The sequence below is a fragment of the Xylocopa sonorina genome, chromosome 10 (genome assembly GCF_050948175.1).
Source record: "Xylocopa sonorina isolate GNS202 chromosome 10, iyXylSono1_principal, whole genome shotgun sequence".
NCBI lineage: Eukaryota > Metazoa > Arthropoda > Insecta > Hymenoptera > Apidae > Xylocopa > Xylocopa sonorina.
The window spans coordinates 6466631-6487069 of record NC_135202.1 but is presented as its reverse complement, the minus strand read 5'-3'; the positions used below and the strand labels follow the sequence as shown (position 1 = coordinate 6487069).

General features: G+C 29.5%; 4 protein-coding genes across 6 annotated transcripts; 1 reads left to right on the top strand and 3 right to left on the bottom strand.

The window, feature by feature from the left end:
* Positions 1–45: 45 nt before the first annotated feature.
* On the bottom strand, positions 46–2923 carry LOC143428369 (succinate--CoA ligase [ADP-forming] subunit beta, mitochondrial-like). The gene is made up of 7 exons (XM_076903175.1): positions 2786–2923; positions 1601–1860; positions 1354–1516; positions 1017–1281; positions 632–936; positions 430–549; positions 46–334 (listed from the first exon to the last, which is right to left on the bottom strand). Exons 1-7 carry the CDS (start codon positions 2849–2851, stop codon positions 164–166), a joined length of 1350 nt encoding a protein of 449 aa, XP_076759290.1. The 5' UTR covers positions 2852–2923; the 3' UTR covers positions 46–163.
* Positions 2924–3220: 297 nt separating this feature from the next.
* On the bottom strand, positions 3221–5243 carry LOC143428197 (succinate--CoA ligase [ADP-forming] subunit beta, mitochondrial-like; the record flags this gene model as incomplete). The annotated part of the gene is made up of 6 exons (XM_076902916.1): positions 3221–3566; positions 3646–3765; positions 3881–4185; positions 4268–4535; positions 4602–4764; positions 4975–5243. Coding segments are annotated over 6 exons (1323 nt in total), but the record flags the coding sequence as incomplete, so codon positions are not given.
* A 5547-nt stretch (positions 5244–10790) lies between these two features.
* On the top strand, positions 10791–16908 carry LOC143428196 (uncharacterized). The gene is made up of 19 exons (XM_076902915.1): positions 10791–11007; positions 11734–11885; positions 11946–11997; positions 12053–12258; positions 12489–12654; positions 12721–12796; positions 12843–12870; positions 12965–13567; positions 13737–14035; positions 14204–14408; positions 14478–14681; positions 14760–14975; positions 15151–15304; positions 15475–15749; positions 15851–16057; positions 16125–16292; positions 16385–16501; positions 16562–16728; positions 16794–16908. The coding sequence occupies exons 1-19, from the start codon at positions 10791–10793 to the stop codon at positions 16906–16908; spliced, it is 3627 nt and encodes a 1208-aa protein (XP_076759030.1).
* On the bottom strand, positions 16529–20218 carry LOC143428567 (uncharacterized). Of its 3 annotated transcripts, none has more exons than XM_076903550.1 (6): positions 19185–20218; positions 18897–19079; positions 18375–18796; positions 17981–18168; positions 17482–17910; positions 16529–16992 (listed from the first exon to the last, which is right to left on the bottom strand). In XM_076903550.1, the coding sequence occupies exons 1-5, from the start codon at positions 19870–19872 to the stop codon at positions 17496–17498; spliced, it is 1896 nt and encodes a 631-aa protein (XP_076759665.1). In that variant the 5' UTR covers positions 19873–20218; the 3' UTR covers positions 16529–16992; positions 17482–17495. The 3 variants fall into 3 exon arrangements, with proteins under 3 accessions (XP_076759665.1, XP_076759666.1, XP_076759667.1); XM_076903551.1 differs by having other exon boundaries at positions 16529–16712; XM_076903552.1 differs by having other exon boundaries at positions 18375–18757.
* Positions 20219–20439: the final 221 nt, after the last annotated feature.

Sequence of the window (20439 nt, the reverse complement as noted above, 5' to 3'; positions counted from 1 at the left end):
AAACATATGATTCAAATGTGATTCTAAGGACAGCACAAGTGACAATCAAAATAATTAATCTAATTATTACTTTCAAATGTTGTTCCAAAAATGTTAACAACGTGGATCTGCATATCCTCATAATTCTCAATTGGTAATATATAAATTACACTCTTCACTATACTTATGAAATTGAAGGAATTTCGAAGTTAATGTTGAGATTTTCAGATTGTGCCAATTTAACGATTGTTGATAATTTAACTGCAACCCGAGCAGCTTCATCGAGATCATCGATCGGAACGATTTTTAAACCGGCATTTGCAATAAGAGCTTTAGCTTCATCTACGTTTGTACCCTGAAATAACAATTCAATTAAACAGAATAAAAATCATACCATTACCGTTATTCTTTGAATATTATCGGCATGCACTTGGAATAAATTATAGATACCTGCAATCGAACAACAACAGGAATTTTTAAGCTAAGTTCTTTAGTTGCAGCAATGATTCCCTCTGCAATAACATCACATCTCATGATTCCACCAAATATATTGACTAAAAGGGCGTGAACCTGTATTGATAAACAAAAAAAATATTGATTAATTTTATGAAATATTAAGACGTATTAATAGTGTGCATATTGTATTACTTACTCGTGCATCAGATGTAATTATTTTAAATGCCTCTTTTACAGCAGAAGAGGTGGCCCCGCCGCCTACATCTAAGAAATTGGCTGGTTCTCCTCCATGTAATTTTATGATATCCATGGTGGCCATTGCTAAACCAGCTCCATTTACCATACAACCAATATTACCATCGAGTGCAATGTAATTTAAGTCGTACTTAGCAGCTTCAACTTCTTTAGAATCTTCCTGAGACCAATCTCTCAAAGAAAATAATTCTTTTTGCCTGAATTGAGCATTATCATCGAATCTGCACTTGCAGTCCAAAGCAAAATCTGAATATCATAAAATAAAACCTTTAATAAAAATTTTACTTGTTTTTAATATGAAATAAAGGTTTTCAAGTCGATATTACATTGTCCATTAATATCTTCTGCTAAAGGATTCACCTCTAACAGAAGAGCATCTTTTTTAAGAAACATCTGATACAGATTCATGATTATAGTAGAAATGTAATCTTTAACATTTTGAAGTCCAAGTTTGACAGCAATACGATCTGCTTGCTCTTTTGTAATACCCTTATCAATATCAATGGGTTCATACATGATAGCACTAGGATTTGTTGCAGCAACTTCTTCAATATTTACACCACCTTGACTTGAAGCTATTATGACAGGACCCTGGAATAAGAAATTTCTTTATTAGAACTATGTTATTCTGTTAATTAAAATTACATTTGCTTTTGGACTTACACCAAAGGCTCTTTCCATCATAACAGCAAGATAGTATTCTTTGCGTGGAAACATGCGCTGTGTTACCATTACTGCATTGCATATCCTACCTGCTTCACCTGTCTGCTTAGTAATTAATAATTTACCTAACATTTGACTGGCTAATTTTCTTGCTTCTTCAGGCCTATGAAAAAGGAAATGTATATTAGGAGTATGTAATATAAACAAGATATATATATTCTTTATTATTGTATATATAATAACTTACGTTTCACACATCTTTACACCACTAACATTAGTGTCTTTAAAGTGTCCTTTACCTCTACCACCAGCTAAAACTTGTGCCTTCAAAACAATATCTTTGGTCTTCAAATCAGCAGCAAGTTTTGCAGCTTCATCTGGAGTCTTGGCAACTCCAAATTTAGGAGTTGGAACTCCGGCTTCATTCAGTAAAGTATAACTGATGTGTTCATGAACATTTAAATTTCTGACTGGTTGCTTCACTAAATTTGTTTTGCATCCTAGTATCTACATGAACAGAAGAACAGAAACCAATCGTTAATATCAAACAAAGTTTGAGTGACAATATATATATATATGTAAATTGTGAAAATTATAGTTATATATTATATTGTTAGATAATTACTTTAGTTAGCAAAATGAATGTAATTATGTAATAGAAAATTATATTAATAAATGTTTATAAATAACATTCATTGAAGATAAGTTTAACAATATGTAAGCTAATATTCAATACAAGCAATAAAGCAAAGTATCAACTGTTCTTGAACTTTTAACAGGCAGTCAACATTAAGATTTAAAAATACTCTAATGGTCAATCAGTTGTTGACTCACATAGCTCTGACACTGCTAGACTATTTTGTTTACAGCAAGTAAACACGTCAATCAATTAACACGAGCGTGCAAACAACAAACAACAAACAATTACAATTGGAAACGTCTTAATATTTTTAAATAAAAGGAACAACACAAAGAAAGGAAAAAACAAAAAACAATCGATATGAAAAATTTCGATTACTTGCATTTGAAATTTTCGAAGAAATGACAATTTTCGAATGATTTGACAAGGGGCAATGGTTTTCGCATAATTTAATAACTCTTAATTAAATATGAATGTGCGGGCCAGAGTCAATGACCAACGAATCGAAAATTGATCGTGGAAAAATCCACAATCGTATTGCATAACTGTCATATTCGGATTTCGTGAAAAAATTAGGTTTAGTGCAAGGCCGCAATCTTTGGCTTCGAATCACTTGACCCTGGCGCCTAATTTAGCAGACTACAGACATCTAATATGGTGATTACTCCACTTATGAATCAGTGGCGTAAATACCGATACTTTTTCATAAATGGAACTAAACATGCTATACGAATACGAGTCCGCGCAAACGGAGAAAACAGCTTTCAATATAGAATTAATTATTTAATATACCTTCGGCCCATTAAATCGGGTGAAATTTTCAAGGAGCGAAACAGTCCGAGACAACATGGTAGCCATCTTATTAAAGCAGTGGCAGTGGACTGCGAAGTATAAGCTGCGCCTTCACGTCCCCACCTTTCTTGACGTTTCCTATAAAAACATGACGCAAACTCCGCTTGCGAGGGCAGCACTACTTTACACTATCAGAAATTTCTGCGAAAATTCAATTTCACATTCACACACTTAAGATATACTTTATTCATTTTTATCTTTCCATTTGATTATGTTCTTATAAATTGTAGTATCAACAATATCTTGATACCGATACGTGCAATTACGTGACCATTGAAACTTGTAGGATTGCAAAGCTAAAACATATAATTTAATTAAGGAATATATTTATTTTTTATCAGTACATTTATAGATCTACATAAATTTGTAGAATTTTCAATTCCATTCCTTTTTCTTAAATATAAGCTTCATTGATTCTAAAGTGATTAATACAAATACAAGTTAAAAAGAGCTATTGTATATTTTATAGTAATATTAATACAGCACCTTGCAAGTTATATCCTTAAAAGTATACAAAATTTGTTTATTTCGACGTATTGGATATTTCCTTAGAAACATTTCCTCTTGCTGTGAAAGTAATATCTAAATTCATAGAATTTGCAGCTTTTACTATTAACGCCAATTTCACAGCCGACTTGGCAGCATTAGAAAAATCATCTACAGAAATAACTTTCAACTTTGCCTCTTTTATCATCTGATGTGCTTTATCTACATTGGTTCCCTATATGAAACGAATGTAAAAAGAGATTTCTGACAACTATACAATATAAAGCATAAATGTTTCAAACATTACAAGTTACCTGCAATCTCACAACTATTGGAACTGTTACGTTTAAATCTTTGGTCGCGCTGATAATTCCTTGCGCTATTATATCGCATCTCATAATACCACCAAATATATTCACGAAAATCGCCTCTACCTGAAAGTTTTTATACAAAATTTTATCAAATTTTACATTGAACGGTTTACGATTTGTTTCACAATAGATTTAACTTGAGTACATTGAAATTTTAATCTTTTAGAGTTTTAAATACCCTTGGATCGGAGAGTATTATTTTAAAAGCTTCTTTTACGGTTTCTGCAGTGGCAGTACCACCCACATCTAAAAAGTTAGCCGGCATACCGCCGTGCAGTTTAATGAGGTCCATGGTAGCCATCGCTAATCCAGCTCCATTCACCATACACCCTATGTTTCCAGTTAATGCTATATAATTTAAATTAAATTTAGCTGCTTGGACCTCGTTAGGATCTTCTTGACTCCAATCTCTGAGAGAAAATAATTCCTTTTGCCTGAACTCTGAACTGTCATCAAATGAACATTTACAATCTAATGCAAAATCTGTAAATAACGCATGATACCTATTATTATTATCGAGAATCATCGACTCAATAAAATCTTTTAAATTCTTTCTACAGCATACATTCTCCGCAAAGATCTAACGAAAATGGGTTGATTTCGAGTAATAAAGCTTCTTTTTCCACAAATAACTCGTAGAGGTTGCAAATAATTTTCGCTGTGATCTTTTTACCTTCCCCTTTCATATCTAATGCAGCCACAACTTGATTTACTTGATCAACTGTTAAACCCTCCATAATATTCACCGGTATATATGTTATAGCTTCTGGATTCGTAGCAGCGATGTCTTCAATATTTACACCACCTTGTTTAGATACAATTACAACAGGCCCCTACAAAATTGCATTTCAATATATTCTGCACAACGACAATTATTTGAATAAAATATAGAAATTTACGTCGAAAGAGGTTTCTAACATTACAGCCATGTAATATTCTTTACGTGCAAACATACGTGTTGTTACCATTACCGAATTACAAATTTTACCAGCTTCTCCAGTTTGTTTAGTTATTAACAACTTGCCTATCATATTATCGGCTATAATTTTTGCTTCTTCGGATCTGAAATGAATTACACAATGCAATATATTATATACTGAAAAAATAATAATTCATCAATATACTGATAAAACACAAAACAAGACATTCGTTAGTTCTTTTCCAAATATTACTGCACTGACTTATCGTCTTCTATTGTATAGTATATTGATGAATTAATGTAATATAAACATTATTAATTAAATAATACGATTTTTATTTGACCAAACTCACGTTTCACACATAACAACACCGCTGACATTGGTACCTTTAAAGTGTCCCATTCCACGTCCTCCGGCAAGTACTTGAGCCTTCAACACAATATCTTTAGTCCCGAGATTCGTTGCTATCTTTGCAGCTTCATCTGGAGTCTTGGCTACTCCGAAAGGAGGAGTTGGAATTCCTGCACTTTTCAGCAAAGTGTATGCAATATTTTCATGAACTTGCAGGTGTCGAGTTTGTTGTGCAATGACAGAAGTACGAACTAAAAACTGAAAATATTTTCATTAATAATTGGTATTTCTATTGGTTGCACTTTATCATTTAAAGCAGCGATGAACAACCTATGATTCGGTAAAATCATACTGTTTTAATGTGTAAATAATATACTAAAAATAATAGTATTAAATTTGAAAAAAGGTTGTTCATCACTTATTTAATGATGTACGTATCTACCTGTCTTCCTATTCTTCGAGCGCAAAACGATGTAAGTGTTGAGGCTCTGATAGACATATTATTGATGATTAATTTTTAACAACTTCGATTGATGTATGAAAGAATTTTAGTGAATACGTTCACACAGAAAGTTGTACGACTTTCATAAAAATAGATAAGGTATGATATTTTATGTATAAAAAGTAGAAGAAATTATGCTTGTATAACCATTATCTTGAACTTGTAAGCTTCAATAAAACTGTTTAAGATGCAAAGTTAGCAAATTCAAGTTGGCCATGAATATATCGAATTTTATAGATACTAATATGTACACAGATTTATCTCTCTTTTTCTTTCTACGCAGATATAATTGAAACTAATGTTTTAGGTATCGTGCCATTCAATGATGAAAATTTATAAATCGTGATAAATTAAGCGGGATACAAATTTTAATAAACAATGAAATTTTTCGATTGATAAACTTAACTTTTATATTATAATATTTCAATCTTTCTATTTTTATATACGTACGTAAAAGATACATGTATTAAATTATGTTAATACAATAAAGTATAAAAGATCAATTTATATGTACATTATATTCCTATGTAGAATTATGAGTTTTTCTATAAACACTTGTATAATTACTACATAAATATAATAAAGAAAAAAAGATCCATTACACTTAGAAGTCATTAATATATCGTGTTTAGTATACCTTATGTCGTAATGAATACCATTTTATACAACGATTGCTCTGTAAATAAATGTATGGCCCAAGTTGGATCTATGATTATATTAGGAACTACATCCTTAACGAAATTCTAAAAATTTTGATAATTTAAATGTACATTTCTTTTATTACTACGCTTTATCCTTAGATACACAAATTAAATCCGTACTATATCGATATCCATATAATGAGGCCACATTATTCTGAAATGTATTTTAACGAAAATTGTAAGAAACATTTGTATCAAAATATGAATTTACTGTAACTTTAAAATATTTCTATTTAAAACAAAAATTTTGATCCATATTTAGAGAACAAGAAACCACGTTTCATTTTTCAGTGTTCAACAGGAGTGTCAAGTAATTCTTCATATAAAATGCAACTATAAAACAAATAGATTTCTATATAATACAATTTGAAAATGAGAATTGAATTATTGTATGAAATAATTAATGTAAAATATTATAAAGTAATGCCAGACATGAAAAATAATGCAAATATTGAATTTATTATAAATCCTATGCATCTCTAATAATATACGACTTAAAATAGAAACAAGAAAATATTGAAAACATTTGAGTTACATGATTGCTTTTTTTTTTAACTCTCGTACAACTTAAATATTAATACTATCGATAAGACAGAATTAGTATATCCCGCGTGTATGTTTCAAGCATAAAATATCTGGCCTCAACAGTCTTATATTCTAAATACAAAACAAATCTTTTCTCTTCAATTTAGAAACTAAATCTATCATTAAGCGTTCTTCCTGTCACGCCTAAATTTCTTGAAAAGCTGTATATAAATTTGCTGAAGGTACGATCGTCGACATCCGTCCCTGTGTCTGAAGATGGAGTATTACGGGTGCGAGAACGAGAACGCGATCTTGATCTTGAACGTTGACCTTGAACGACCTGTAAATTACAAATTTTAGCATTCAATTACATGAATTTAAAAGCTAATAGTACCGGACTTAAAATAGTTTGCCATTATACAATTTAAACTACTGACATATTGCTTCTTATTTCTGTAATACAGCATTACAAGCTACATTTTATCATACCATGTTCAAACTTGGTACATTTTGTCTAAACGGAGACCGTCCTCTTGGTAATGGGCGAAGATTATTCACGACATTTCCGTTTCGACTTGGTGCGAGAGTAAGAGGGCGTTGATATGTGCTAGGACTGTACTCATTTCCCAATGTACACATAAAGTTTACATTCGAGTTGGTATTTAATCTTGAAGAACTAAAACATTGTATTATTTTAATGTAATTTCCATCCACAATTAAATAAAGTAAATTATTTTAATAAAAAAAATGTCCAAAACAATTCGTGAATTTTTCTCAATTTACTCAGAACTGAAAACTATAAAATATCTAAGCATACTTCATTCTTATTAATTTTTGTTCGTATTGTGCACGTCTCTGCGCACGGGCAATTTGATCTGATCGTAAGCCACCGGTGGTAAAGCGACGTTGAGACGTTAAAATTTGTTGTCTTCTTTCTGTGGGTCTTTGTTGAAGCGTTATTAATGTCTTTCCAGCTTGTGGAACCTATTGCAAAAAGTAACATTTTTTATTTGATTTAATTAAAAACTACAATTTTTTACATTTATATAATGTCAACTTACTCTAAATTGGTTTTGCAAGGATAATCTTTGATTCTGTCTATGTAGTAATAATTGTTTTGCCCTTTTGTAAATTTGAGCAGGACTCTGGTATCCCAATCGATTGTGCACTGAAGTTGGGTCGCGTAAATTAGGCAAACTGTTCGTTCTTTTCAATGGAGTCTTATTATTGTTGGTGAAAAAGCCTCTTTGGGTAAAAGTCAAGTTTGTACGACTTCTACTTCGAGTCAAGCCAAATCTGTTGCCGCGACCACGACGAACATTAAAAGCTCCCCGTGTATTGGGTTTCTGATTCAACGAGACTGTCATCAAATTGCTTCGTGATCTAGTGAGACCACCATTTTTCTTGTATCGTTTTCTCACAAAACCACCACGCACATTGTTATTGTTGTTATTATTATTATTATTACTGTTGTTGTTTTGCCCAGCTTGCCATGTCTGCTCTTTCTTAACAGCTCCAACATTGCGCTTTACTCTAGCACCTCTACCTCTTACTCCACTTCGTCCACGCACACTTCCACGTGTACGTTTTACGCCAGCCTTTCCATTGGCAGTTCCAGATTTTTTCTTTTTCTCCTTTTTCTCCATCTTTATGATTTCATCTTAAAAGGAAGAAAATTCACAACGTTTAGTGAGCATAAGGCTGTAGCAGCGCAGGAAGATATAAATTGTTTCTTAAGCTGTAATGCAGAATATGCGAAAAATATCCTCTTGTTTGGACAACTCGATATGGCTACTTCAGTTTTTATTTAATTCCTTTTTCGATATCTATTTTGTCATTAATTCTTTCCCCGATTCTCTTCCAATATGTATTTGTACTTTCAAAACAATTTTCACTGGGTATATGTATCTACCAATACACTTAAATTTTTTAATATTTTACATATCAAAACTGTAATATGGGACTCTTGTATTTATGGACAACTTTATAAATGTAAAATGTATTACTAATTTATTATGTTAAACATAAAAAAATAGCAAAAATAAAGGAATTCATGTAAGTTATTCTATATAGAAAATGGCAAAATTACTATGATGTAGGTGATAACAAATATTACTTGTGTATAAAATAAAGAAATTTATGACTATACATGTATGGTATCTACATGTATATATCTAAATATAAATGTGTCCAGATGATTTTCATATATTTTCTCATGACGTGTTATTTTGGAGAATTGTAATTTAAATAAAAAATTCTGTATTAATAACAAAAAGAATTTATCTCTTGCTATAAACAAAGCATTATTGACGATTTTAATCTTTAATAATAAATCTCCATGTGTATTATACTTTCTATTCTCCTTTCTTCTAGATATTACTGTGATTGTATATTAAAATTTTTATTCTCTTTCAGTCAAGTATGTTCCTTTCAAATTTTGTTTTGTCTCTTACTTTAAATTCAGATTTTAATTTTTCTCAATAATATTCGTGACTTTTTAAGATATATATTTAGTACGTATTTCCTTGTACTGAAGATTCTTCACATTTCTTAAATGTATTTTCCCTTAGTTCAGTGTATGAAACTTTGAAGATACAATTCTTGGATGAAAATTAGACCATTAACTTGTTTTTTGCCATGTTGTTTGCCTTTTATTGTAATTCAGCAGGAATTTAAATCACCTGTACCATTGTTTCTATGGTATTAGTATGTTGTGTTGAAACAAAATATAATGCAATTGCATTCGATAGCATATTTTCTTTGTATTTGTACAATATTATCCACAAAATTCTTCGTACGTGATTGTATAAAAACTCTTCTCATTGGCTGAAGTATATGGTTGCAAAACTTTAATTCACATTATTTTATTAATAATTGATTTATTCTTGCAGTTTTATGTACTTTTATTATATTAATAATTATCTAACTCTTAGTTAGGTTCTTTAATTCTATAATTTATTGATATTGAGTTTGACAGTTGTGTGTCTATTAAAATCAATACCATAATCTTAGTTATCAGAAATACTTCCACTTGGGACTGATGTATGTCTATTTTCCTTTATGTTTTAAAAGTAATTCGTTAGATTTAGTTTCTTCGTTTGTTTGGCTTAACAAAGGTAAATTTTCCAAAGAACCTTTAAACCATTTATCCTTTATTGTAGTACTCTACATATTGTCCTTACAAAGTTCAAGAAGTCTCCGAGTATCTTCTTTGGTATTTAGATACCATCTTGAACAAAAATTTCACTAGTCTTCCAAAATTAAAATACAGGATTTACAATATGGATAGATTGTTATAGTTGAAAAATAAATGATTTAGTTCTTGTTTAAAGTATCCACGATGATATATGGCTGACTCATTTATTTTCTTTGCAGCAAGACGTAGTTGTTGTAGTTGATGCAGTTAGGTTTAACTTCATTCGAGAACATTAAATATTCTCTATTCCTTTTCAATTAAATGAATTCCAGTTTGTTGGAAGGTTTATCTATGTTTGGTGAGCGCCATACACATTTAATTAACTTTGGACAATTTGTTTTATAAAAGATACTTGGGATAATTTTAATCATTATTTTATGTATTACATAGTCCGTTTTTATGTATCATTTTTATGTTGCAAATCAAACATATTTACTCATATAGATAAATCATTTTGAATCGCACACCTGCGACTTATATATAAATACCATTTTTGTTTGTAATTTAATTAAATTCTCAAATTCAACAGTGAATATTCTCCCCATTAACATATTCGTATACATCCATGCGTTGAAAATGAAATTGACTCGAAAATTTCTGCATTTATCTGACGTGCAGCATAGCGTTTCAAGTCCATTACATGAACGAAGAGAAACTCGAGGAACATGATAGCAGAGATAAAAATACGACTAAAGTTACGTAAACGTGCATCCCACGCAATAAGAAAGCGGACTCCTTTTCGTGAGGTATGAGTCACAACATCGTTTGCGTTATCATCCAAAATTGTCTCGTTCATGTTCGTCAATTTTCCATTCAATAAACGTGTCCTGTTTTGGTCAAAATTAAATCCCTCTCCACCAATCCTATGTAAATCGCAGTAGTTTTTTCCAATAATGTATACAATCCTTCGTGGCGGCAGTACTTTTCTTCTTTATCACTATCTTTCATTAGTAACCTGTATCTATCTCGTGTGTCTATCGTTGAGTGTAGTAACACAGTCGAATCGAACGGTTTCTTTAAGGTTCCGGACTATTTCAGCATATTCGAGCATCGTAAATATGGCGAAGACATTTTCTTCTAGCGAGCGAAAAAACACCACACATCCTCCCAGTAAGTAAACTTCGATTAAAATGCGTGCCCATTTTCTAGTTAAGAATTGATGATTAGGGAGACGATAAACGATTCAGTATCGAAAATTGGCTGGTCGGTTGTTACTGACTTTCTTTTATCCGAGATCTATTGCCACTGAGCGTTAAACGAACGAAAATAAATGCGGATATATCTACGTTGAATAATTTCATCGCCATTTTGGATTCGTACAAAAGAAGAAACAGTGGACGTACGCTCACCCGGGATTATCGGCAAAACTGTTAGATTTTCGAGACTCTGGCCACTTACCGAGCGACATGTTCACTTTCGCGTCGATCTCAGACATTTTGTACGTTCTATTTGTGTCTCTTATTATCTCTTTTTAACGCGAAATCGCCCGCGAATAAATCACACGAATTAACACGGTAACGTCACCACAAATTATACGCAGCAATATCACACGACGCGACGATTGCGAGTGAACATAAATGACCAGCTACAGGAAGTTGTGTCAAACCGGAAACTAACGCCATCTTTCGATATGACGACTTGTTACTTATGATACCGCGAAAACTTTGAATTAATACCATCTCCAATTTATATAAATTACCTCGAGTGTAAAATTTCATAGCTTTTTGTAATAAATTTAACTATAATTAAATTTAACTACAATTAAATTTAATTGATTATATAATATCGCGTATATTTAATCGCGATAATTTATTTATTAAATGTTTTAACGCACAGTAGGTTATAATAAATTCGTAAGTACCCATGTTCAATGTACAAGACACAGAGAAATATTTAATAAAAATTTATACGATAAACTTAACATGGACGAAGTAATAATACGCGAAGCGAAACGCGAAGATTGCAAAGCTATTCGAAATTTGATACAGGTAACTTTAATAATACATTATGAAAATATTATCTATATCTCGTTATTACATATATTTAAGGAATTAGCAGATTTCGAGCAGATGCCAAATGGACCGCAAATTGATCACACAGGTAGGAATTTTTATTTAAATTAAAGTTTAAAATATAACAGTTTAAACATTTGCAGTTTTAGAAAAGGATGGATTCGATGCCAGACATCCCTTGTTCGTATGCTACGTTGCAGAGATAAATAAAAATTTAATAGGATATGCAATTTCATATTACACATACTCAACATGGTGTGGTAAAGCCATGTACCTAGAAGATCTATACATCACACCTAATTATCGAGAAAAACACATTGGCAGTAAATTACTAAAAGCTATTGCCAAAGTATGTTATTTAAAATATACAAACTATGTCATGTAGAAAAGAACGAGTCCACTTAAAAATTAGATTAAACTAAAAGATGACCTTAAGTACATTTTAATTGACTTTAATAATTTGTGGAATAGTTCTCCTCTCTGTGAAACATAGTTAATATAAAAGAAACTTGTATTTATATAAATTATACAAAAATTAGATGTAATTATGAACATTATATCCTTACATTATTTTTGTAGGAAGCAGTGAATAATAATTGTTGTAGATTAGATTTTTCTGTTCTTGAATGGAATCCTGCATGTAATTTTTATAAGTGGAAAGGTGCAACTGATATGACAACAGTAGAGGGATGGCATCATTATCGTTTCTCGGATACAGCTTTAAAAACTTTAGCTACAGATCCCTAAATATAATTACTGTATAAATAAAATTATTTCCATAATGAATAAAAATATTATAATAAATTGTCAGTTTTTATGTGCTTTGGTAGCCCTATATGTATTCAATTGTTAAAAAACAACAGAAATAGAGGAACATTGCATGAAATGTTCTCATTGCAATTTATGCTTGAAAAAACAGTAAATTATTAACAGCTTAAAGAAAGAGATGGATACTAACAAGGTAAAATTTTACTTCAATTCAAATCCACTAGTGGCTACAGAAAATTGAGCATTTATGAGAAATGAAAAATTAACATTTATGATTTGAATTCCAGCCGACTTATTTATTTTCCTCTATTGAACCACTGCTTGCTTCTAATACAATTGATAGAATATCTATTCGAGAGGATCATATACGAGAAGATGATATGAAAATAAGTTATGAAGATGATTCAGATTTATTGTCACACAGTGACATGAGTTGGGGATCCATGGAAGATAGATATGTACCATTTGAAATTTTATCTGATGATTCAATTTCTATCACTTCAGAGTCATCTCAGTCTTCAGGCGTAATTTTTATTCTATACACTAATTCTATTTTACTTCATGATACAATTGAAATAATTACAATTTGTCCATTTTTACAGTCTATTATTTCATTTTCAATACTTGATCAAATACCACTTTCATTAGATCAAGAAATAGTAAAATGTACAACTGAAAGTAATTGGAAAAGTTGTGCTCTAGATACTAATTTGTGGGATGATAATAGAGCACCAGTTGTAAAAATAAGAAATCCAAAAGAGATACATTTTGATGATTTAGAATTTTGTGGTTTATTTACTGACAGGTTAATAGGAGCTGGAAAATCATATCTGTCTAAGTCTCCTGAAAATAGTCTCTACATATTAAGTAAATGTGTTATGAAAAATATGGTATATTATTTTACATCAAAAGAAAAAACTATCTCATAAGCAGACTGTAGATGTTTATTCATCTTTTAATTGTTTGCAAAAATATAACTTTAAAAAAATGTGAACTTGAATAAACAACTACATCCTACTTCTAAAATACATACATACAGCAAAAATAATTACTTTACAGGCAATCTCGGATATTATAATATTAAATTTTCATCGTTACTTGCAATATATTGACCTTGCATACAATTATATTTCAAACTTATCACCACTGGGAGGTGTTCCTTATTTAATGCATTTAAATGTATCTCATAACAGAATCAATACTATTCTGAATTTCTCACCTCCTTGGTATCTAACATATGTTAATTTGTCATACAATTATATTTCAAAAATGCGTGATATCAGTGATTTTTGGAGTATTGTTTATTTGGATTTGTCACATAATGCAATTGAAATCATTTCTGGTCTGCAAAATTTGAAGTTAGTATAACTTTCTGTGTAATTAAAAAATAAGAAATTCATTTAATGATTGTACAAAAAAATGATATTGCTTGCTTTTTCTTGTATTTTCAAAGTGTAGGATAATATGGAATGTTACTTTTCTCATTCAACTATTTATATTATATATATTATGTGCTACATTCCTAGACACTTAAAATATTTAAATTTATCGTACAATTTGATTGAGTGTATTGAAAATTTGGATAAATTAAATATCCAAGAACTAAATTTAGAAGGCAATTGTATATTGTCATATAAATCTGCTATACCTGGTTGTGGCATAAAAAGTTTATCTGACTTACGAAAAATATATTTAGGATACAACAAAATATCTACTTTAGAATTCTTTAAGGTAAAAATTTACATAGGAATATAATTAAATAGTATAATGCTAAAAAAGAGCTTTTGTTTGAAAATATAGGATGCATATAGTTTACGCTTGATAGATTTGAAGTTTAACAAAATTAATGATCTGCTAGAATTACAAAACCTTAAAGGCTTAATACAAGAAGTAGATCTTAGAGGTAATGGTTGTACAAAATGGCCTAATTACAAAGCTGTTCTTTTATACTCCATACCAAGTATGCAAATTATTGATGGCGATTCTGTATCTAGTTCAGAAAAAGTATGTGAAAATGAATAAGACAAGAATTAAAAAAGTTTACAAATATTAGCTTTAAGCAATCATAATCAAATTAAACAGATTGCTGCTGTAACTTTATTTGCATCACCAGTAAGTTTAACAGCTGCTCGTACTGTTACAAAATTAACTTTGTTGGAACAATTAAGTATCCCCAAGATTGATTTACATGTTACACCATATGACGAAGTGAGTCCACCTTTAATAGCACTAACAGGTCCAAGTGCAGTGAGAAAATTGTTGTTGGCTTTTCACATTGTTCGGACATTATCAAAAAATGTAATATAGTAATCCTTTCTCTTTTAATTTAATTAATATTTCAACTATATTAGAAAAATGATACTGTAAATTAAAAGAATCAACTGTGAAATGGTTATTATAATTGTACTATATTATTGTTAAAGACCTACAAAACAGAATATTATAAATAAATTAAAGTAATAATTCATTTTAGATCAAGTATTGTCAATGGTATACAACAAAAGAAATAGAAGATAAAACTGAAGAACAAGCTTATATTTCTGTAAGCAGAGAAGAATTTAATGATATGTCTCGTCAAGGGGAATTTTTAGCAATTCGAGATCATTTAGGAAATAGTTATGGATTCCGTTAGTTAGAACCATTATATTTTTCATTATTTATTAAGTTACTTTATTAAAGAATACTGTTAGTATCTGTTTGTGCATATATGTATTTTTCTGCATAATTTCATATACATGATCATGTCTTTTGATAGAGTGTTAAAAATTGCTATTATTAATGATTTACATTTATATAGATTATAATGAAATTACTACCTTAAGATTGGAAAAGAAAATTGGGATCACTGAAATGGACTTGCATGCAACTATTCAAATGAGTAAACGGTACTCGAACAGTAAAGCAATTCTTGTACTCACAAAAAGTGAAGAGACTCACAGCGAGTGGATTCAAGAAAAAGTTGATGTTTATACATGCCATACTAGAGATAGTAAAGAACGTGTAGTGTCTAAAGATCCTATAACAATGACCACAGAGAGTGAGATAAATTTTGTAAAAGGAATTTTGGATAATGTATGCACAACTTTATGTGATACATTTATGATATCTGCATATAAGATATTTTATATAACAATCATAATAATATGATTATTATGACAAGTGTTTGCTTATAGATTGTACAAAATCTTAAACTCTTTTCAAAACTTATATTTGAAAAAGAAGATTACAGTACATTAAATGATACAGTGAATGGTAAAACATTACATAAAAATGTAATAGAAGATACAATATCGCATCATATCAAGTTTGAACAAGGACAAGAAACAAATTCACATGCAAAACATTATGATGATATATTAGGACACCAGAAAGAATTAAGAGTACTGAAATCAGTAAATCAATACATGAAATATCAATGCAGAATCATAATTAATTCTATTAACACAGGTAATTTTAGACGAGCATGCAAATATCGTAGTTGAAGATGAACAATTGAAACGTAAAAGACATCAAGCAAGACTTCTACAGCGTCGAGAAACTTTAGTGCGGGGAGAAGAATATTTATCTGCAGAAGAACTTAGTGAAGAGTCTAGTGAAGAAATATTAACAATGAAAGTTTGTATTAAGAAATTAAATTTTCCTCTACATCTTTTTCCTAATATATATAATTATACAAAGAAAACTAGTGTTATATTATTTATTTCAAGTCATTAGAAATTAAAAAACCGGAACATATGAAAGACCTCTATACTGAGTTAATATTAAAATCAAGAAAAATTTATTTGGATCATCATGTGAATCAACCTGGATTTTTTTCTTTAGTGGTAACACATTTTCACAAAAATAAAAGAAAAATACAATTTTTCATTTGCATTATTTTCTAGGTACTGACAGATGAGTATCTTAAGGCATACAACAGCTTAATTAAATTTATCTATGAAGTACATGCAAATTATTGTATTGAAGAACCCAAATTTATATCTGAACTGCATCATTTTTCTAAAATTGCTATTCCAGCAATGGTCAGTCCTATTGCTGATAAGATAAAACAGTAAGTTATTATTTCTCTTACATTATTTATTATATTTAATTTTCTTATAATAATTAATTACTTAGATCTTTATCAACATCAATATTGCAAAGGAAAAAGAAATTGAGAATGTATGGTATTACTTCATGGAAAGACTTGATGCCTAGTCAAATCTCAGAAAATGTAATTGATTCTGATTAGATACAAGATAAATATTCAGTTATAAAGTTATATATAAAACTAAATTTCACCTTTGAATTATTTTTATCTTCACTTGTTATGTTTCTACTTTATATAATACATTTTATTAATGACACTTCATTGGTATATAGCAATTAATTTTACACAAATGAACACATTTTATTAAAAATACAAGGAACTCTTATTGATATAAATATTTAAGATATATCTAAAATCCTAGCACTTGTTTTTTTGTGCATTATTGATTCATGTTTGTTTCATTGAAATTAAAAAATTTAATATCAATTTTATGAGAATTACAGTTACATGCAAATTAACATCAGTTCCACAGTTTCTATATATATACAAGACCAACATTAATTCACTGAGAATAAAATAAATTTATTAAATTAATTTATGTGCTATTATTATTAAAGTTTAAAATATTCTATAAATTTATTGTAACTTAAGAAGAATGACTGTAAAATCTACAGTAATAATGTTTTCATTAAATATATACATTTCTTAGAATGTACCTTGTGTTGTATATTAATTAAAAAAAAGAAAAGTAAAGTATATGCATACATATATTACCTTTCAATGCTCAGTCACATATGCATTTTATCTATAGATGAAATATTGCTATTTAAAAGTGATGCATTTGTAGGTTCTATAATTACTTGTAAATTCGTATTGTAGTTTGTACTTTCCAAAGATACTTTTTGATCACTAAACGTAACTGCAAAAGAGTTTTCATCGGTTTTAGGTATAGTATTTTGTAAAAGTACAAATCTTGTTTGATCGTCAATAATATCTAGTTTTGGACGATTCATTTGTATCCACGTTTCTTGCAACACTACGTGTTCAGACTCTATTTTTTTCGATAATTTTTGAATTTCCATTTCATTTTCAACAACTGTACATTGTGATTTTTTAAGATCAGTCTCATTTACATGACAATGATGTTTCATATGATCATTTAAATTTTTCTTCTGTTCAAAGATTAAATTACAATGATTACATCTGAAAGTAAGATATCCAAATAGTATAAATAAATATAATATTAGAATTAAAATTGCTCCAAAATCCTTACTGATACTGTGTTCCTTTAGTCTTTTTTATTTTACTTTCAAGGGGATCATGAATCTTTTGATGAGCAAGCAAATTATATCGTTCTGCAAAACGTTTTCCACACACTGTACAACTATATGGTTTTTCACCTGTGTGAACTCGCATATGCCTTTTTAAATGAGACGTTGAAAGTAAAGATAAGTCACACATCTAAAACAAAGATTCTTCGATATTATAGTACGTATTTTATTTCGCACAAGAAAATGGGCAAAATGTCTTTTTATTTCTAATTTTTAGTTACAATGATGAAACTATGTTATAGGGTTGAGTTTATTTAATTTAGTCAATTACAAATATTTATAATGTATTAAATTTGTCATAAATACATAAAAATGTTCAGTTTACTTATTACTTACATGGCACTTGTAAGATTTTTTTCCACTATGTGACAATCTGTGCATTTTATATGAAGTATGATGTATAAATCTTTTACCACACAACTCGCATTGATATGGCATTTCACCAGTATGCATTGGCAAATGTCTTCTAAGAGCTCCTTTTTGTGTAAAGCACTTGCTGCAAAAATTACACTGAAATGGATTTATTCCATTATGCATCCCAACATGTATCTCTAATGCACGCTTTTGTTTATATGCCTGACCACATTTTTCGCACATGTATGGCCTTAATGTTGAATGAGTTTTCATATGTGCTTTCAATTCAGTTGATGTTCTCCATCTTTTATCACAAATAGTACAAGAATATTTTAACGATTTTATATTGTACTTTACTGTCTTCCCTGATTTTGAAGATATTTTCATTTTATTATCATTGACCACTGTACAGATATAGATATTTAAACTCACCAAATAACTATACATCAGTAAACAAAAATAAATTACTTATTTAATTCACTAACATTAAAGAACAAAAATCACCTGTTGTGTTTTCTGTATTTTCATTCTCCTCTTTCCATTCTAAATCAATACTTTGTATTTGTAATCTATTCTTTGAAAATATGGAATCTGTTCTCACAGAATTCTTTGGTTCACACTTTTTAGAATCTATTAGCGAAACAAAATTTTGTTCTCCAACATGCACTTTCAATGCATATGTATTTACTACACAAAAATACAAGGAAATTATTGTACAATAAGAGATAAACGCATTACTTCTTTTTTATTATTAATTTTATATTTAATTTAGATATTTATTTATATACTTACCTTGTGGTGTACTAATATTATATATATTATTTTCATTAATTAAATCTACCGAATTATGAAGTTTATCACTATTAAAAATATCATCTTTTTTTAAATCATTATGAGAATTATTATAGTCAAATGATTTTACATTTTCTTCTTCATTATAGTCAGCTAACTTCTTCTTAAAATGTTTCTTTAATTCCGCAGTAATTTTATTGTTGGTAACATAATCTGTATTTAAGATATTTATATTTTGGCTTGCTATATTATCTTGAACACATTGTTGTTGTATTAGTTTCTCAACTTGAGTAGTTTGCGAATCTATTTTCGCTCTTAAGTTTTCATCGTTGTAGTTTAATTTTTGTTCATCAAATGGCATACTTATACTTAGACTCAATTTTGTATCATTATTTATCGATTGTTTGATACTCTTTCTTCGTTCAGTAGCACAGTATATTTTCAGTATCTCACAACGTATATTTAAAACAGTTTTCTGTGCTTGTTCTAACATTTGAAATAAATTGTAACATTGCGAACAAATATAAGGATTTTGCAAATCTGAAGTTGCTGTGCGAAGCACTCGCGATACAAAATTTACCAATAGCTCCCTGTGACAAGGGAAGGATGTTGAAAATATATTTATGGAAGACGAAATGTTAATGCTTATATCGCACACTAAACAAAATATATTAGGCATTGGCATCATTTTGTTTTTTATTAAATATACGTAGTCACTTTTAACTGGTTGTTAAACTTCTTACACACATGTAACACACATACTGTTATTTTATAATAAATAACAAGCATAAACGTGACCATTTTTTACAGTAATTGTGAATTATCTTTTGATAGTGCATTTCAAATATAACCTCTATTTTATTTTACAACATAACATCAGCAATTCTTTTGTATGGCATAACTTTTTTCACATCCCTTTATATCACAATAAAAAAGTGATATAAAATATACTTAATATTTAAGGGAAAGTGTAAATAACATATCATACATTAAGAACAATTTACTGTTCGTTCTTTTCACGAATGGTAAAACCACAACACAATGCTAGCACACCAGCATATATGGTCATGTGACCAATCTTTTATTGGTCCAAATATAATTGAACGAAATCGAATTCTCATTGGGCCACTTTTAAGTAGACGAGGCGTGACGCTAATTACCCGTATCTTTAAATAATTTAGTTGAAATAGGCACATTTCACAATACACCCTTAATTAATCAAAATGTAAAAAGAAATGAGTAACGCACAAAAGTG

What these genes read in the sequence shown, in the direction of transcription:
- LOC143428369 (XM_076903175.1), bottom strand. Translation starts at nt 2,851, where the DNA reads ATGGCTACCATGTTGTCTCGGACTGTTTCGCTCCTTGAAAATTTCACC. An exon ending in CCCGATTTAATGGGCCGAAG is followed by an intron (nt 1,861 to 2,785) that starts GTATATTAAATA and finishes CTGTTCATGTAG; the next exon opens with ATACTAGGATGCAAAACAAA. An exon ending in TAATTACATCTGATGCACGA is followed by an intron (nt 550 to 631) that starts GTAAGTAATACA and finishes TTATCAATACAG; the next exon opens with GTTCACGCCCTTTTAGTCAA.
- LOC143428196 (XM_076902915.1), top strand. Translation starts at nt 10,791, where the DNA reads ATGTATACAATCCTTCGTGGCGGCAGTACTTTTCTTCTTTATCACTAT. An exon ending in TCTGGTCTGCAAAATTTGAA is followed by an intron (nt 14,036 to 14,203) that starts GTTAGTATAACT and finishes CTACATTCCTAG; the next exon opens with ACACTTAAAATATTTAAATT. An exon ending in GACACCAGAAAGAATTAAGA is followed by an intron (nt 16,058 to 16,124) that starts GTACTGAAATCA and finishes CTATTAACACAG; the next exon opens with GTAATTTTAGACGAGCATGC.
- LOC143428567 (XM_076903550.1), bottom strand. Translation starts at nt 19,872, where the DNA reads ATGATGCCAATGCCTAATATATTTTGTTTAGTGTGCGATATAAGCATT. An exon ending in TAATATTAGTACACCACAAG is followed by an intron (nt 19,080 to 19,184) that starts GTAAGTATATAA and finishes ATTTTTGTGTAG; the next exon opens with TAAATACATATGCATTGAAA. An exon ending in ACTAAAGGAACACAGTATCA is followed by an intron (nt 17,911 to 17,980) that starts GTAAGGATTTTG and finishes TCTTACTTTCAG; the next exon opens with ATGTAATCATTGTAATTTAA.